Consider the following 18,997-nt stretch of genomic DNA (forward strand, 5'->3'; position numbering starts at 1 on the left):
TGCAGAGAGGACAACCTCTAGATAGCAAACAATTGCAGATGTATTGTAGCAGCTGCATGATCCACACACACACTCCTAGATGCTACAAATGTTTTTTTTTAATTATTACAAGCATCATCAAACTACAATACAGCAATGTGTGTAGTAAATGATGATGTCTTCTTCCTCACCACAAGTCTACTTTTGTAGACATTACTGCACTTTGTAGCAACATAATTTTAGTATTTTGTTAAAATAAAAGTATTACCGTAAGGCACTATAAGAGGTTTTTTTAATCCAGTTAACAATATTTTGTCATTGCATGCTTTAAGGTCCATGGCAGGTAGAAGTGGTGTGAACAGAGCAAAGGAGGAATGGATTTTATAAAACAATTTGAAGTCCTGGCATTGCAGGAACGCATATTCTCAAGGTGCTTTCTATTCATTATCAGCTAAGTTCTAATCAGCTTGCTGTGTCAAAGACTACACAGTCACAATGCTTTAGGACGACATTTTTCCCCATAATTTGACATAATTTGAACTTTAATTTGCCAGATGAGGTCACCAGATGTGCAACAGGAACAGCTGAAACAGAATACTGGCCTCCTCTCTGTCTCTGAGGATTCCTCATTAGGCTCAAAGCAAAACACGTCTTGGCTTGGAATTAGCAGATTAGAAGGAAGGTGCCACAAGAAAACCTATTTATTTCTCATCATCATGGGTAAACAGTGATTTTGTAGCAGTGAGCAATTGTTGGCAGCATGAAGGGACTGACACGTGGAGTCCTGAGATGTCAAGCAATGTTTGTTAGTGTCATTTAATCATCAACTACTTTTCTAAGTGCAAACAATGAAAACACATGTGTGTATCTGAATATTTTTTAAACAATAAATCAGTTTCTAAGCACCATTTTTGGACAAGTCATTTAGCTAGGTTTAATTGCTGTCATTAAAATGTCAATAAAAGTGGTTCAAATTTGTGTCCCTAAAGGCTCCAACATCTACAAAGCTCCTACTTACTGACGGAGAACAGCTGACGATGGCGGTGCTTAGCAGTGCATTGATTCTTCTAAAGCGTTTATTCTGTGTTAATAGGACTGTCTCAGGGACACTCTGGCTCTATCATCCATCTCCTCTTGCTCCATCTATCTACACACACGCACTTCCTCCCTCTCACCGATTCTGCAGGTATTTCTCACCCTAACAACCTTTCTCTCTGTCCAGTTTAAGAACACTACTCTTGTACTTCAAGAGTCACACTAACCATATAACCACATGCTATTTTCCTAAAGCCGTCAAAATGTGGGCGACTATAGAATTTTGATAGCTAAAGAGATAAGCCTGTGTGTGATAAACCTCTAATATAAAATCACCAAGCTTTATTCCTCAAATAGCCACAGATGGACAGAAACTTTAAAAGGATGACAGGACTTTTTGCTCTTTACTTATGAGAGCCTCTCTCCTGGGTCAGCTATTGAGTTTAAAAGCACTTATTGTTAGAGGCTTTGGAACTCACAGTGTATTGCATTAGGAGGACTTTTCTTGTTGCCTTTAACCTGTTCAGTTCCAGACCAAAAAGAGCAAAAAACTGGTCCTAAGTTCCAATGTCTCCTTAAATCAAGTTGCTGTAGAGTCTGATATGGAAATCTAATCGGATTATCCTTTGGTATCAGCTACCTCTGGTGCAGAGACCTGACAAATAACATCCACAGATCACAAAGAACTATTGAAAACATGCACTAACCAAGTTGTGTTGTGTCATTAGATTTTGTGTTAACAGCTTTGGATCTGTCATCAAAAGCGAATGATCTCGCTTCAGCCATTAGTTTCAAAACTTAGGATCTTAGGATCTAAAAGGCCTAAGGTAAGGGCAGAGAAGTTCTGGAGTGGCTTTAAAATCCCTTAAAATTGGTTTTTAACACAAAGCCCTTTGAAGGTCTCTTTATTATTTTCAACTATGAACATTTCATTAAATTATATTTCATTATACTATATTCACATTATATTCATCATACGAATAACTGGGGATGTTTGAATATTTATGCTGTTGGTGAATTTGCATAGAATTCACATTTTGTGTCAAATTACAGCACAGTAATCCCCCTAATCAGTAAAATCTGTGAGGTTCTTCTGATAAAAAACATAATAATAATAAGCTCTGAGCTTCCAACAAATAAATAAAATCAAACATTTTATGGCATCTTTCCCTTCAGTGAAGGTGATAATCCAGCACTAATGTTGTGTTGACTCAGAGGATGCTGGTGTTGTGCGGGGACTTATGGGGTTAACCTAAAATCTGACTACAGAGCTGGACACTGCAACTGTAGCTGACTGCTGATACTTAACAGGTAGCATATGTGAAATGCATACAATTTATTTCCCAACAGGGATCAATAAAGCCTGAATTCCAGTCGGTGCTTCTGTCTGTATACGTCGTTCCCTTTAAATTTCCCCTCGTCTGCTCTATTTATATCATCCCCTGCATCCATCCATCCGTTAAATCAATACATATATTGCAGATGCTTCTAGTCAAGATTATAGTGTGAATATTCTTCATACATCTGTCATGATCTTGAGATTTTAGTGGAAACACACACACGGCGGCTGTGGGAGGGTATGAGAAACATATAGGTTGTAATTTATCGTTAAGTGGAGTCCATAAACCATTCGCCTATATCCGAATGTGACGGGGGATATTTATCATATAAATGCACACACACATGTGTGTGCACATACACACACACGCTTACACTCATACACACGTCACAACTCTGCTGAAAAGGCATTTTTTAAAAACAAGGAAAGGTGCAGAGCTAGTCAGATACGCAGCTATGAAGTCAGAGAGCAAATAAATTATGGAAACACGTCCTCCCGCTCTCCAAAACACAGACGCGCTCATTCATGACACAACTGATTCACTCCGTGGGTGCTTTTTGTGTAGGTGGGCTGGGAAACAACACTGCTTGTTAAAGTAAGTTTTAATATAACTCTTCTTAAACCAGCCCATCCTCACCGAGGAAACCAGCTGACACAAGACACAGGGCACTTCTAGGCTGAATAGATTAATCAGTTACTTCACTATTGTGCTCAAACAGTCACATAATTTAGCTTCAGCTTATGTGAGGGCCTCTTCTAGTGGGTGTGTGTGTGTGTGTGTGTGTGTGTGTGTGTGCACGTACCCGCTATCTGTAAAGAGGAACTCAAGGTGAGTCATGTAGACCTCCCACAGAGGAACACTGTACCGCTTAGCCAGAGAAAGGGCAATTTTGTACACGCCATCATCCAGGGTCCTAAAGAACAGCAGACACAAAACAAACTCATTAAAACAACATCTTCCACTCACATACAGAAAAATGGTTCAAAACAGATAAATCAAGACAAATCCACAAATACAGACTTACTCAGTGAGACCGAGGATGGTCTCCTTCTTGTAGTCGGCGTCTGAGCTGAAGCGCTGCACGTCCACGCCGCGGCCCAGTCCCTGCAACACTTGTGCCTGAGTGAAGTCGGTCAGACGCTCATTGTACACGTGCAGCTGGCTGATCATCTTCTGCAGCTCCTCCGGCCAGTCCGAGTATGAGGACACGTGCTGTGTGACCAATCGAATCAGCTCTTTAGGGTCAGCCTGTGGAAATGAGAATGTTTGCACATGAAAAGCTTTCCTGCATCATCCAGTCGGCTGATGTTTTGGATCATATTTATGCAGAAACGTAGAAAGTTCATAAAGGGTTTGCAAACAAGTATTTGTCCAACTTTACTTTTTTTTCCAAAGCTGCAGAGTCTATACTCAACACAAAATCCACTTTTAACAACTACAGGATCTTCCTAGACCAGGCTGTGCAAATCCATCCATCCATCCATCTTTTTTTAAGCATAATTTTTTTTTAAATATATTTCTTACCTCTGGTATACTTTAATGTTTGAGTCATATCTGACAGAATGCAAACTGCTCTTAAGGCTTATCATTAAACTGTGTCACACACTGAGCTTCAAACACGCTGCGCTGCATGGTATCTAAAACTTCACAGGTCTTCAACTGCTTTGCCGTGACAAACTAATGAGGCCAATTTTCCAAAATGGCAGTAATTTAAAAAAAAAAAAAAAATCGGCATAAAAAGGGAACAGGCTGAACAACTTTTCTGGCCTTTCTTCTATAATTTTTTTTTACTTCCAGAAAGACACACCTGGGTTATATCAGGCAATTTAATGTACATCTTTTTTTTCTGTCTTAATGTCACAAAATTATGGGTACATGTTCCAGGAAGTACAGATGCTTCTGTGCATCAAGCATCAAGCCTGTGGGAAAAAAGATAGTGTGAGACACACAGAGGGAGATGTACTGTAGGTGAGTGTTATATCTCTCTCATTACCCCCCCCCCCCCCCTTGTAATTAAATGAGCTCCGGAATTTGGTTTTTGGAGTCTTATATGCTGTCGCCCCGCAGGCTGAGATGGTTTATTTGTTGATCTTATTTACATAAGGTAATTATGGCTGCTGGAAAAGGGGTGAGCTTAAAAAACAGAGGTGTGTGTGTGCCTGTCTCCTCCTCCTGCTCTCAGCATGTGTGTGTGTGTGTGTCTTTAGAAGTGGCCTTATAGAAGAAGTCCTGGTGGCAGATTCACAGTTCAAAAGCAGGACAGGAAGGGCAGAGCTAGAAAGGAGAGGATATTAAAAAGTAGCACAGATATATAGGAAGCCGACCAAGAAATGGAAGGAGGAAAGAAATAGGGATGTAAAAGCTGAAGTATTTGTTAAAGCTGGCACCAACTTTGGCACCATTGTTTTTTTTTTTCATACGTGGTAGAATGACACAAAAGAGAGCGAGAAGAAAGTCTGTTGAAACTGTGATGGACGGGCCGATGTTTGAAGAACGTTGCTGAAATAAAGCTTTTCATGATGAAACACAGTTTGCATTATCTCTTTCACTCTCTCTGTCATTCCTCTATAGTAGTCTGTCCTATCTGGATTATACCCACCAACTCTCAGAACAGTTTTTTTTCCCCTTTGCATTTCTCAAAATTCTTTATCCCTCTGAAATCCTTCTTCTTTCTAATAAGTATCCTTCACACAATCCCAGCCGTCTGAGCAAATAAAACCCTCCTCTCAGCTTTTCTTCTGCTTTAATTACTTGCTTATTCTATTTCAAAACAGCTTAAAAAGAAGTGTACAGCCTTTCATCAAAGAATAGGATGTATGTAAAATAGAATTGCAGGAGGTGATGTGTGATGTTAAACAGCTGGGAAGAAGCCAGTTCCCCTTTTAGCTACTCCTCTGCTGCCACAGGCTCTCCCCTCTCTCTCTCTCTCTCTCTCTCTCTCTCCCAGGTCTCACCCACCCTCACCCCCTCCTCTTCCAAAGAGGGAACAGTGTAAAAATAAAAAGTCAATGTCACAGTCTCAAATCTTTTCAACCACGCTTGCGCTCTCATTGTCAGTCTTAATTTCCCATGTTATTATGTTTCAGTCACAACTCGACACCCATCAAAAATCATTTTGCCTGTTTTTCCAAAGCTGCCTGGACGGATAAATAATTAAAAAAATATTGTTGCAGTAACTCTTCGAGTTTGTCAATTTTATATTTTTTGTGTGATTAAATATTTATATTACATCACACAGTGTTGTTTTCCACCCGCTGTTTTACAATGCGATGTGTAAAAACCTTCACACACTGTTTGTACAATGGAGAGTTAGAAAAATAAATAATTAAACGTTAGATATAGGTGTCACACAGAGGAGGGAGTTTTTAAATCCTCATACAGGTAATTTTCTAAAAGTAATACCCTAGAGTATGAAAGATGAAAGCTCACAAGCTTAACATGGGACCGCTTGGTGTTGGGTTAATACATATACAGTTCATTTTTTATTTTTTCTGTTGCATCCTTTACAGTTAAAATTGTTGCTAGATGCTTTAAAGAAACCACAGTTGGAGAGAAGAAACTCATGTTAAAGGAAGGAAACCTGGAGCAGGATTAAGCTCATAAATAGAGAGGGGTTTCCTGCTGATGCCCGGCCGAGTGCAGGAGGAGAGGAGGAGGAAGACAGGAGAGAGAAAGAGGAGAACAACAAACAAGCCGCACACAACATACAGTACAAAGAAACAAACATGGCAGAACACTAGCAGGGAGAAACCCTTCTTTAATGGGAAGTAACCTTGAGGAGGACCAGGTTTAGACAGCTGATGGCCAGCCAGGTAAGGTAGGAGAGGGGGAGGACGGACGTTCATTTCTAATGACAACGAAACAAACTAAGAAAATATTTATTGGTGTCAGATTATTTATAACGTAATAGTGAAGGACTAAAATTTCCCCCAACAGATTCTGGACTTGCAGTCTACCTACACTGCACTGTGTGTGTGTGTGTGTGTAAGGATCTATCATACATATTCATGCTGCTTCCACACACTTTCAAGGTCAATGCTCATTAAAGTGCCAGCCTCCTGCCTATGTCTTTATGCATCTTCGGTCACACAGTCATTGGCTGTATTACTGTTTTAACTACTTTCCTAACCCTGAATGGATTTCCTTGATGTGTTGACCAAATATGGTCCCCCCCCACCCCACCCCCACCCATCCCCAAAACATGGTATCCCTCTGAATCCAGAGTATGTAAATAGTTAATTTCCATTGACAGTAAAAACTATGGACAGAGCCTCCGTGACGTCACCCGTTTGTTTCTGAAGAGCCGTTTTGAGTCTCAGTGGGAGGTTCCGGGACGTGATGACCAACGCCATGTTGGCAGCGTCACGTCAACTAAAACTCCGAATATGGACAAAGAGGGGGGGCACGAGCGGGGTTTAGGGGGGCGGGCGATCGTGGAAGCAGGAAACTCACGCTGTGATACGTCAACTGTCTGTCACTCAAGCGGCAACGCCCATAATTAGGCGTAATTTTAAGTCCGAATACAATTGAAACGAGTGAGTTGTAAAAAAATTCACCCCCCCTACAATTGACACTAGAAGAGAACCTATCATCTGAGACCACAGCGATTTTTTGTACCAGGCCGTAAACATGTTCTTTTCTGCTGTGAAATCGGCCATTTTAACATGGGAGTCTATGGGAAATTACTCGCTTTTGGAGCCAACCCCCAGCTGTTGCAGCGTGAATTACAAGTTTTGACACTTCCGCATGGGCTTCCACTTTGAGCCCCGAAGGTTGCCGCTTGTTAATTTCTTCTCATTATCGGTTCATACAGGGGTGCTTAAGAGGATGGTTTGCATGTTATGTTATCATCCCTTAAATTCAATCAGTGCTAAAAAAAACAAACAAACAAAAAATATTCATATTCACATATAAATATGGAGCATTTTTCTGATTAGCCTGGTATTCAACACATTATTTCTCTCCGCTCTCTAGAGAGTAACCTTGTAATGTTGTTAATGAGCTGTATTTATGTCATGCCTAACATTTAGCTATACAGTCATTGGCCTCATTAGCACCACTGCCGTATACAATATGTGTGCATAATTATGAGGAATGCCAGCAGAGGAGAAAGGAATATTTACTCCATAAACAAGCTTTTAGCTGCGCCGTGGGTCATTCCACAACATGAAGGAGGTCTGATCGCACAAAACTGCCAAGAAGACCACAAACAAAGAGGAGCAGCAGTAAGTCAGCGCTGTCAAACCTGCGCATCTAATCAAAGCTTTTAGAGACTACAGTCCCAGTCAGCTGCAACAGTGCATTTACAGCACATATTTATCTAATAGGGCCTTTTCAGCTTTACAGGGCTCCCATGGGTAGAATATAGACTGCTAATCATTGTGGTACAAGAGTGCAATTTGTACAAGTGCACAATTGGTACAAAAAAAAAGGAAGGCAAAGTCAGTGTATTCACAGTGCTTTCCTGTGATGGGGAAGCCACTCAGTCTAACTCATTATTCTGGTCGATTCAACAACAGGGAGCTGGGCTCAGTGGTCCAGCACTCCCCAAGGTCAGCTCCCACCACATATAGTTAGATTCCATGTTGTGGCCATGAATTAAAAACCCATCTGCAATGACTGTTTGAAATGGCAAGTGCTGTTTCATCAATGCCATTAGGGACGTGCTTTTATCTATTTCTAGTGACTTCTTTTAGTAAACTTTGCTGCACACAGTGAGGAACCGAAAACACATTTATAAACTTAAAATGTAAAAATATGAATGAGGAAATATTTTCTTCCAGTTCACCGGTTCTATCTGATGTGAAAGTAAACACCTAGCGATGATTTGTGGGCGTCGATTCTAAAACTAACCGTCGTAATGAGATGTGCAAAGACCTAAGCGGTTTTTCTGCATGACAGACTGCAGAGCCATGCTTGCTGTTTTTGTCTCTCTGTGTGTGTGGGTGATCAATACTCAATAAGTCAGAGAATGAATGAAAACAACGACTGCGGCCAAGATGAATGCTTGACTGAAAAATATATCTTGACTTAGCACTTTACTACAATGCACAGCGGCTAAAATTATGCTAAGCACAGGATTCCTCACGAATACACAAACAATTAAGGAAAAACTCACACATTAAAAAAAAATGGAAAGCACAGGTAAACAGACCTGAACACACTTAACATAAACACGGGCTAATTTGCAATAATGCACAGCATCACCAATAGAACAATTACTGTAAATGAGCACCTCTGTGTCGCAAATGAGCACTTTAAGTCAGTGTAATGAAAACTTCCAGTGCAAGCAAGTGGAAATCTGCTCATTATGCCTTGGGGAATAATGGAAACCCAGCCTCCGTGTCGCTGAGCCCTGCACTGCTCCGTCATGCCTGGGAGCCACAATCAGATGGAAAAGTAACAGGTTACAGACCCTGAAAGTCAACAGTCACCAGCAGAATCCTCAACAAGCAGAGAGCTGAATGTTGCAACGACCCTTTAGCTGCTAGTACAAGACCACTGAACAAGAAGAACACAGCGTTCCGTCGTCATACTTTGATTAAATGCTACAGCACATGTAATATGGTGCAATGCCCTCTCTATGTAGATGTTTGCAAATATGAGGAACTATTAGCGCAAAGCATGTATGTATGAGTTATGCCGAAAAAGCTATATTTAGTGATTTTATTTTATTTAGTGAAAGTGATTTTCAGAGAGTACCTGGTATCTGGGAACATTGTGCCAAAATGTGACACAGCAACGACTGATAAGTGTACATACTGAAAGGATTGGAAAAAATCTTTCTAATAACATTTTTGGCCATTAAAACTGTGAGGGAGCTGTTCTATTGGTCCTAACCTGGACAGAAAGTAAAGATCAAGATATAAAAAAACAACAGATGTGTGAGATACGTGTGTCATTTTTTTTTGGCTTCTGTCCCTGACTTCCCCTTTAGAACATGAATTGGTCCCGTAGCTGCGCTGTGGCTGTTTTCTGTTGCTAAATCATTGTAGCACAGTAACAGGGTCAAACACAGAGGGCAAACTTCCCCATAGGGATCAATGAAGTATGTAGTGAACAAATGTGCTACACGGTGCTTTCAATGTGTTGTTTAAACTTAACTGAGATATATGAATATAACTGCAGCAAACACACAACACCATAGCTAAGGTACTACACATACAGCTGGCTGATCTGTGACAAGAATGCCTATGGGGTCCATGGCGGTGGTAAGGTGCTCTTAGGTGCATGAATGGCCTTGTGTACGGTGGATCCTAGAAGGTGAGGGGCATCTCCTAGCAGCTGGAAACTGGTTTGAAGATGTTACCCAGCTGGCTCCATAAAACTTCAATCAATTTGTGAAACCACAAAGATGAACCACTGCCTGTTTTATTCTACAAAGATCTCCTGAAATTTCTCAGTGACAGACAAGCATAAATCAACCCGCTGTGAATTCATCTGAAATCATCTTGTCATCTTTCAAAAGAACCCTCGGCAGGTCACTGGATTGACATTTTTTGTGATGTTTCAATCTACTAAAATAAGCTATATTGATTTCCATACAGTGCTTCCTTCATCCTCAGACTTAATGTTCTCCTTGCACACATTCTCTGCACGAGCGGTAAGAAAACAGGCTGTTCATTGAGGCTTTAAAAACATATCAAACACCTTGAGTAAACCCTCAGAGAGTTCCATTCCTATTTGCAACTGAATGACTTTAGTGGCTTGAGTGTTTGGTGTCTTATTGCTTGGGTATGAAATTATGTGATAGTGACAAGAGAATTGAAAGAGCGTGAGAGTTATTGAGACAGTGTTACAGCTCTTCAAGTAGAGTGGAGACAGCTTGACACACACAAACACACACAAATACGCCGCCCGCTGTCACAGGAAAATATGATCTGACGCTGAGGCACGCACACACACGTTGGACTGGAGATATTCACACTACATGGAAACAAAAGCATGCATTAAAAGAAAACACATGCTTTGGTGTGTATTCTTCCCAGCTACGCTCATCTGCTATGCAAAGCAAGTGTGTGTGTGTGTGTGTGCGCACAATAGAGATACCCACATCCTGTCATACATATCTGAAATTAAATATCACACTATGTACAATGCGTGCCCTTAAAAGATAAGAGAAAGCGAGAGAGAGCTAAAGAAAGCACAAGAGAAATGTATGAAGCATGCACAGTCAAGATAGTATTGTGAATGGAGAGGCACAAGATTTGACAAGAGTAAGGCAGGCCTATGGGAGGAGAAAAAAAAAAGACTAAACAGAGTGTAGAAGGAGCGAGGAACGATAGCATAAAGTGCAACATAATGTGGACAGAGAAAAAAAATCATCATGGGAACACGTAAACCAGAACTGTCACACACACAAAGCTATTCATTTAATGTACTGACAAAGAGGGGGAGAAGGGGGAAGGAAAGGAGAGGGAACGCATTGAGTGCACAGAGTGGGGGAGAGAAGAGGAAAAACTTGCAGAGAAAGAGGAGAGATTTTCTTCCATATTGCTTCAACCACTATTAAAGTAAAACCTGCCTCTTGCTCATCAATAGGAGCTGAGTGAAGGCAAGACCTGGAACACAATGATAACAAGCACTCATTCTGGTCGAACAGAGTAAAACTGAAAAAAAAAGAAACGACCAAAGAATGAAGAAATGAGCTAAAACTACTAAAGTGTAGTGCAGAGGAGGAGAGGCTGTATACATTTTAAGTAAATGGACTTGAACTTCACTTGAGGCAGGAGGTTGAGGAGTGATTACTGCTATTAGGATGCAGGAAATGTGTGTGTAATGTGGAAGAGCATCTGTGCACAGTGTTGAGTGTATTTTTGTTAGCTTAAGAGTGTAGGAAAGGTAAGAAAGTGTGCGTTCCTGTGGCCCATCCTGACCTTGAATGTCAACTGGGACACACTTATCCACTCCTTCTGCCTGCCTCTTTTCCTCTTCCGGTCTTTTTATTTCAACATTTTACCTCACTCCTTCTACCTGGACTAAAACCCATGAGAGCCACGGTCCACTCAAGAAAAAGGTCAGAGCCATTTCTTTTCTCATTCTCTGCCAATCAACCTCCCTCCCCGGAACACCCACCACCACCACCTCTCTTCTGCAGCCTCTTCTTCCTATTCTCCCTCCTGTTCTCACGTTGTCTTTTATTTACTTCAACAACAGCTCAAAAAATTACATTTGACATTTCTAAAATACACAATAAATTTAACTTTGCGGGGTCATTTGTTGATCTCTTATTAAACAATCCAAAGAGTCAATCATGCTCATTTATGAATGTGGAATAAAACAAACATGTGCGCAGTCACATTACAAAACAGAAGCAGACACACACACACACACAGACTGGCGTTGGTTTTAGATTAAAGCACAAGAGGATTATTACTCTGATGCGTAAAAGGATAATTATAGTTATTTTCCCTGTTTGTTCCATTGTGGGTGGTTGATTATGTAGATTTTTTTTGCCTCCTACATCACTGTAAAGCCTTTTTTAATGTCACTTTACCCAGGAACAATGTGCTTCCTCTAATAATCTCTCTACACTATATATATATATATATATATATATATATATATATATATATATATATATATATATATATATATATATATATATATATATATATATATATATATATTCCCTTCTTGTAAAATTCACCTGAGATGCCTATGGAGGGTATACGTGTGACATCATGAGATGCATAAGTCACTACAGGTCCACTCGCTGATGGGCAAAAAAATGTAACAATATGTGAAAATATGCTAACAAGAGACAAGGCATGTTGCCCGATTGGTAATGAAACGTATTTCGTTTCCTGTACAAAGATGGAAGTAACATAATATTCATTATTAGTATTATAAGTATGTTTGTTGCATTGATTGCATTAGTGGTGTTGAAAGGTGATTCCTGCACACATGCTCATATTCATAGACCACTGATTCAAGTCCAGCTGCCCATTGCTGGTTGTTTTATGCTAGGCAGGTAGTTTACAATTTGAGATGCACCTGAGATTCACAGTGAGCCTGACCTGATTTAAGCATAATAGCAAATAACAAAAATGGATAAAAAGGTGGGGGGTAGCCTCAAGTGGCCAGGAACTGCAGTTTTTGAGATGTCCATTTCGGCCTGATTTTACAGTGGAGATTGCCACTTGCCACCACCACTATGGACCTAAAACCTGCAATCTGAGATCTTAAAAACAGATCAATGTTTTGTGTCTGCACAGATTTAAACTGTGTAATATCTTATCTATGTGACAAAAATATTGTTTTAGTATATGTCATTTTAAGTGTATTGAGAATTTTAACAGTTCACATTCTTTATCTATCATGTCATGTGAGGTACCAGAAGAATGGAGGATGAAGCCTCACACAAACACACCCACACACAGGGAGCAGACATTCTGTGCTGACCTGGTAGAGTGTGTGGTTCTTGTCCTTGAAGCATGGTGTGAGGCGGGAGTAGATCTGCAGGGAGTAGTAGTAGGCAGCCAGCTGGAGTGACAAGGCTGAGTGACACTGCTTCTCAAAACACCTGTTGGCGTCTAAAACCTGCATGTATGAGGAGAAAGAATTCAACATTTTACATATTCAATCACAAATTAGAAAGAAAATAAACAATAGCATTTCAAGACTGTTAATCACACAATTCAGGTTTTTCAGACAGACCGATGTGAGGTAGGCCTGTTTACAGCATACAAAGTGTTAAATAATCAAGTCACATTATATACTGTATACCTGAGAGGTCACAATTTAAGGCTTTTGATCAGCTTTTGTCTATTTTAATCTAAAACAATCTTGAATCAAGAAGGGAGTTATTTGCCAGTTTGACTCTGATTGTTGCTGTGTGTGTGCATGAGTGTGTGTGTGTGTTCACCTACCTGAGGCAGGGCCAGTAAGTAGGACAGAGCCAGCATCATGTCCCTGGGAAATGCATCGTTGGCCAGCTGCAGTAAAACTGGAAAGGATGGAAAGATCGAGAAAGAGAGGGGAAGAAAAGACTTTAACTAAAGCAGCGAGGATTAAGAACCAACCCTCCCCTTTTGGACGAGTCTCATCCAATGTTTGCTGAATACAGGCAACAGTGCCTGTCAGCATATACCTCTCTCTGGGCCCAGACAAAACAGAGGAAAGGGTAAAAATAGATGGAGATGAGAATAAAAGCGGGGGGAAAAACAAGAAGCGTCTTTAAAAATACCCCCAAATTCTGGGATTCTGTCCATTTTTTTTTTGCTGGGCTATTGTGTCTGTGTGCATATGTTTGCGTATGCTGTGCAGAAATGTGGGATGGTAGTGTGTGTGTGTGTGTGTGTGTGTGTGAGAGTGTCTGGTGTCTTGCACAGAGAGTATTTATTATTCAAAGATTAAGTACAAGCCCACTTCTAATAAGCGCTCTCCAGATGAGTCCAGTCTTATTTGAAGTGCACTTTTAAGACTCCCCTGAATGAAAAATTAGTCCCAACAGACTCAGGAGACTGATTACCAAAACCCAAAATTCACCTGTGTGGCTGCTCTTTTCATAGTTAAACCACAGATATGCCCATAGAGCTACTCGTTGGCTTCTTTTAGGCAAACCCATGTGACACAGGTTGGCCTGATTTTGACTCTGTTGAACCTCTGCATGTGGTTCGATAAAAGTCTCTGTCCACATCAGACAAAAGCTTGTGCAGGTCATCTGAAGCCTGCTCATGCCTGGTGCCCTGTTTCTAATGTGATGTTGTGATGTTGTAATGTGGCCGGATCACACCTAGCAACACTATGATTCTCATGTAAAGCTAACCAAGGTGCTGATTCAGACATAAAGAGCCAACAGGTTCAATGAAGGCATAATCCATGTCATGTCTCAGGTATAGAATGCATGATTTGTTAGTGATGGTCCAAAGTAGTCGTCCACTATTGAAATAGTCATTAGTTGCCGTACTTATGCGAAAATTACGACATTTACACGTGATCCAATTACTCGAATAATCGCAAAAATAAACGGTGACTATTCGATTATCAAAATAGTTGTTTGTGGCAGGCCTAGTACTGTGTATACGTACATTGCTTGTTATTTACTGTAAAAATGCAAAAATAGCAAAACATTATGTTTCCAGGTTCTTACATGGAACATCACCTTACATCAGAATCCTTACATTATCAGCTGTGTATTACTGTAAACTGATTTGGTTTTAAAATTACAGGAAAAACACTCTAGAACAGTGAATGGAAACTTCCCACTCAAAATAAAGGGAGCTTCTGCATAATATCGCTGCAACATTTAATCACACAAACACACCTGCATCACTGCCAACTGCAATTCCTGTTATTTTCTCCCGCAGCTCTGGATTTGCTTTGTGTAGTAAAAAGCTTTATTTAGCATAAAAACTGACCACAGTTTTCAAAGTCTGTGAGCATATAGAGTGTATAGAAAATGGGACTCAGTCCAAGTTTGTTGCAGTGCCTCTGTGGCTGATGGGATTTGGAGTCTATACACAAAGATTTGGACGCAGGCACTGACTTTTTTCCCCCCAAACTGTTTACCTCAAGGCAGCAATAGTCACACGCAAGAATGTGCAAACGCGCAACTTCAGTCACACAATTACAACTGAAAAAAAAAAAAATGCGTGAATTTATGAGGTGAACACCAAAGACTGTTAGCATGTGGATGCCGTGAGTTAATCACTCCCTAACTCACTCGCTCACTCTGAGGAAACAGCGGGAGGGAGAGAGCAGAGAGAAGCCGACAGAATCACTTTGTAGTCTCAGACCCAAGGAGAACAGAAGCCTGTGCTGGTGATAAGAGCCTGAGACAAAATGGAACAGACATAGAAAAGTAGAGCATGGACACTGGGAGAGAGAGAGAGAGACAGAGGCAGGGGGGGGAGGGTACCAGAGAACAAAATGCACTCTAATATGCATATGTGCGCGCACAAATGTCTGCTGATACCTGACACATACAGTTGGAGGTTCAGCGTGTACGTGTGAGAGCAGAGGTGGAGTGATGCACTAGTTTTAAAGAGCCATAACAGTTCTCTTAAACAGTGTGCCCACCCTCCTCCTCTTCCCCCTCCTCTCATTTTGCTCTCCCCTCCTCTCCTACCCCCTGGGTTTCAATGAGCTACACCTCAGAATGAGCTGATTACACGCCTCTATAAAGCTACTGATACCATCGGGACAGGAATTACCAGAGGGGTAAACACACACACACACACACACAGAATAGATAACCCCGACTTTAAAGCATACAATATTTCTGCCACTGAGAGAGACAGTAAAACACAGACACCACATAGAAAGGTGAGTGCATTAAACAGGTTGTGCGTGTGCACATCCACATACACATCTTACTCCGATGTCAGCTAAATCACACAAGCACATTGTTCGCAGGATGGTGAGACACTGACTTATTATTATATCATTTGTGCAGGCAGTGTGAAAAACAACTGATTATGGCCTGGTCCCTGTGTGGCCAATGGCAACACGCCATGCTGTGTAAGGGAGTCATGCATCCATATGTGTGTGTGTGTGTGTGTGTGTGTGTGTGTGTTTCTCTTCACATCAAGTGCACCAATCTGCAAACTTAACTTAACTCAATCCCATTGAGTCACTTTCCACTTGTGTCATCATTAATTACCACCAGCTTATCTGGGCCAGGTGAAAAATCAATGTATTTATTTTCTTAAAGGCCATCTCCCGGTTTGTTTTTTTTTTTAAGGACAGCCAACGTGGCGGGCCGATACGGCAGTCATTAATCGAACGTTGTTATCGGACGCCATCCCATCCAGACTGGCTTTTCTTTCTTTCTCAACACGTCGCACTGCGAGGCAGCTCTGAAGAGAAGGTGACTTTTAAGAAGATATTCATTTGAATGACAGTGGCACAGGAAGAGAGAGGGGGAGAGAGAGAGAGAGAGAGCTCGGCTTGGATAAAACAAACGTGTGTTTATATGTGTGTGATGCATATCAAAGCATTGGTCCTCCCTGGCCAAAGAGTGCACCTTGCATTCTTTGAGTGTATTAGTATTCATACGCACACACACATACACACAGGTTTGCTCTTATTTTTGTAGTGGCATTGATTTTGGCAAGCAGCTGCGATCCATCATGCAGCGTGGCCTTGATGTTTTGACTTGATGCTATCTCTCTCGTATCACCGCAGTGATGCATCATTATTTACTGTTGCCGCGGGACGCGTGAGGATACATTAATTAATCAATATCAGGCTATTCTTCCCATGTTGTCCCTTAGTCCAGCACATATGGGCTCCGTGGCTAAGACAGATGAGCAGAGGAGAGGGCACGGTCCAAGCCAAATAACACAGCTTCACTAGGATAAAACACGGCAAAGCAGCTCAAGGTATAAATACACAATGAGAAATTACACTCTGACGACAGTTTAAAAGATCAATAAAATACAGGAAAAGCTCACTGATGTATTAAAGTTTAAAAAACGTATGAGATTCCGGAGATGATTTCACCAAATGATCTGGGAAGTGGGAACCTGCAGGCAATTCTGAATCATTAACTCCACACAACATGGTTTGATCCGATTTCCTGCACATAAAAAAATGTTTTGTAGGCAGGGCACACACGACACAAATCAATCAAGTGGTCATGACAAGGGCCCTCACTCGAATCTGCCTCTGACAATTCTGCAGGCTGACGACAAGGGGAAAGGAGGTCCTTGCTTTGTGCAATTCAATAAACAGAACGGGAGGAAAAAGGTAGATATGTCTGAAATATACAGAGAATATTGTCTGTGCATCTTGCAGCAAAAGTTTTATTTCTATCACACACTAGAAAATAAGTCTTAATACAAAACAAAACTGGCAACAGCATGTACAAATACACTGTGAAAACGAATTTACTGCAGAGCATATTTTAAAGGTAGGGTAGGAGATTTCATTCTGAGGCACTTTTTGTTACATTAGTGTAACTTCTCTTTACAATCCGATAGCAACCAATTAGTTCGGCAATTTCGCATTAAAACGAAGAATATGAATCATCTGTGGAAGCTATAAAACACTAAAAACATCAGCCAATCCTCCGGGTGGACCCTGCGCTGAGTATTGGCTGGTTATCACTCTCTTCCTGCTCTGCCTGCACCAGAGAGGTACGTGCATGATGGCCGAAGTCACAGACCGCAGCTCGTCTTCAGGTAATGCGCGTCTATGTGATTGGGAGGCGTGGCTTCGGGGTGAGCTCTGAGAGAAAGGGGCGTGTGTTTACTTTCGAAATCTGGCTGACTCTCACTGAGTTTTCAAAATCTCCTACCCTACCTTTAACAGCAACTATAAGACATATGGCCCGGGAATGACTCAAACTAGAGCCAACTCAAACTGAACACTCGATCAATTCAGTCAGAGTTCAACTTTTTTGTAAAATTAATCAGGGGCACAAAGTTTGGGGTAAAATTGAGAGACCACCTACACTAATGATATCAGCAAAAGCCAGGATGTCAAGAGGCTGCCACTATTGAGTCCACAATCAATGGAAAAAATATTTAAGGGTGCATTGCAGGTGCTTTGATTTTATAAAAAAAAACCTTCAAATATTCATGGCTCAGACTCTGGAGAACTAAAAAAAATGGTGTAGGATCCATTGCCATGGCAACCAAGACCCAAACTATGATCTTTACCTAAACATAACGAAATTGTGTGGCTAAACTTGACCTCAAATGCAAAGGAAAATAGCAGAATGCCGGTGTGTATTTGTGTGTGTTATTAGTATTCTGACCAGATGATGCAAATGACCGCAGGGCGTGTTTGTGTGTGTGTGTGTCTGCGTGTCATATATGTACCGTAGGTCATTTCTGCATGCTTACCCTCTGTAGCAGGAAACTGCGTTTTTCCTTCGGTTTTGGCCTCAGCCAGTTTCCCTGTCCTCAGCAAGACCTCTGCGAAGTTTTCCTGAGGCAATTCTTTGTAGAATGAATACACATCTTGAGTCTAAAAGACAGATTGGAGCCGAGAGAGTGATAAAGTACTTATCATTATACTAAGGAAATCCCCTCAGAAGACAGAACAGATCACAAAAAACACAGTGAGATGTGATTAAGATGACTGAGCATCCTCATTCCCATGGAGTCAGACAGACAGATGAGAGACAGAGTAAACAAATGAACTTGAGAGCTAAATAAAGCTCTTCAGCAACCTTTTGATAAGTCATTTATGGGATTCTTGTACACTATTTTATTTCTCAAGCATCTGAGCGGTGAACAATGAAGCTTCTTCTCCGAATGGCCTCAGAGCTATCGCTTTAACACTGAATGTTTCCGGTCTATCTTTACCACACTCTCTCTATCCATCTTTCTGTCTTGTTGCATCTGTCTCTCCTTCTCTCTCAATCAGCCAATCCTTCCTTTCTCCGCTTCCTTCATTGCACGTGTTAAGGTAAAAACTAATCCCATTGATCAGCCGGCTCGCAGACAGACTGACGTGGGGAGCAATTATTGGTAGATGGATGATGGAAGACGGATGAATGCTGGAGATGAAGTGAAGGGAGGGATTTGGAGAGGCCTATTAAAATGTCATGAGAGGAGATGTATCGGCCTTCTCTGTTTCCCCTCGCGTCCACTCTTTTAGCTATCCATATGATTTGTGTCTCAGAGTAAAAAGCCCAGTCATAGCCCAGGGCGACCATTTTCTAGGTATAAAGGTCAAACTACTCCTTT

At 41.1% G+C, this 18,997-nt stretch overlaps 1 protein-coding gene across 1 annotated transcript in view; it reads right to left on the reverse strand.

The window, feature by feature from the left end:
* The window catches only part of nbas (NBAS subunit of NRZ tethering complex), a 130,764-nt gene that overhangs the window by 51,013 nt on the left and 60,754 nt on the right, over positions 1-18,997 (reverse strand). The window contains exons 39-43 of the mRNA XM_028397428.1: positions 18,149-18,272; positions 13,226-13,302; positions 12,759-12,896; positions 3,379-3,602; positions 3,157-3,267 (exon numbers count right to left, since the gene is read on the reverse strand). Coding sequence (XP_028253229.1) covers positions 3,157-3,267; positions 3,379-3,602; positions 12,759-12,896; positions 13,226-13,302; positions 18,149-18,272 — 674 coding nt within the window. The remainder of the gene's footprint in view (positions 1-3,156; positions 3,268-3,378; positions 3,603-12,758; positions 12,897-13,225; positions 13,303-18,148; positions 18,273-18,997) is intronic.

This window comes from Parambassis ranga, chromosome 24 (assembly GCF_900634625.1).
Source record: "Parambassis ranga chromosome 24, fParRan2.1, whole genome shotgun sequence".
NCBI classification, from domain to species: domain Eukaryota; kingdom Metazoa; phylum Chordata; class Actinopteri; family Ambassidae; genus Parambassis; species Parambassis ranga.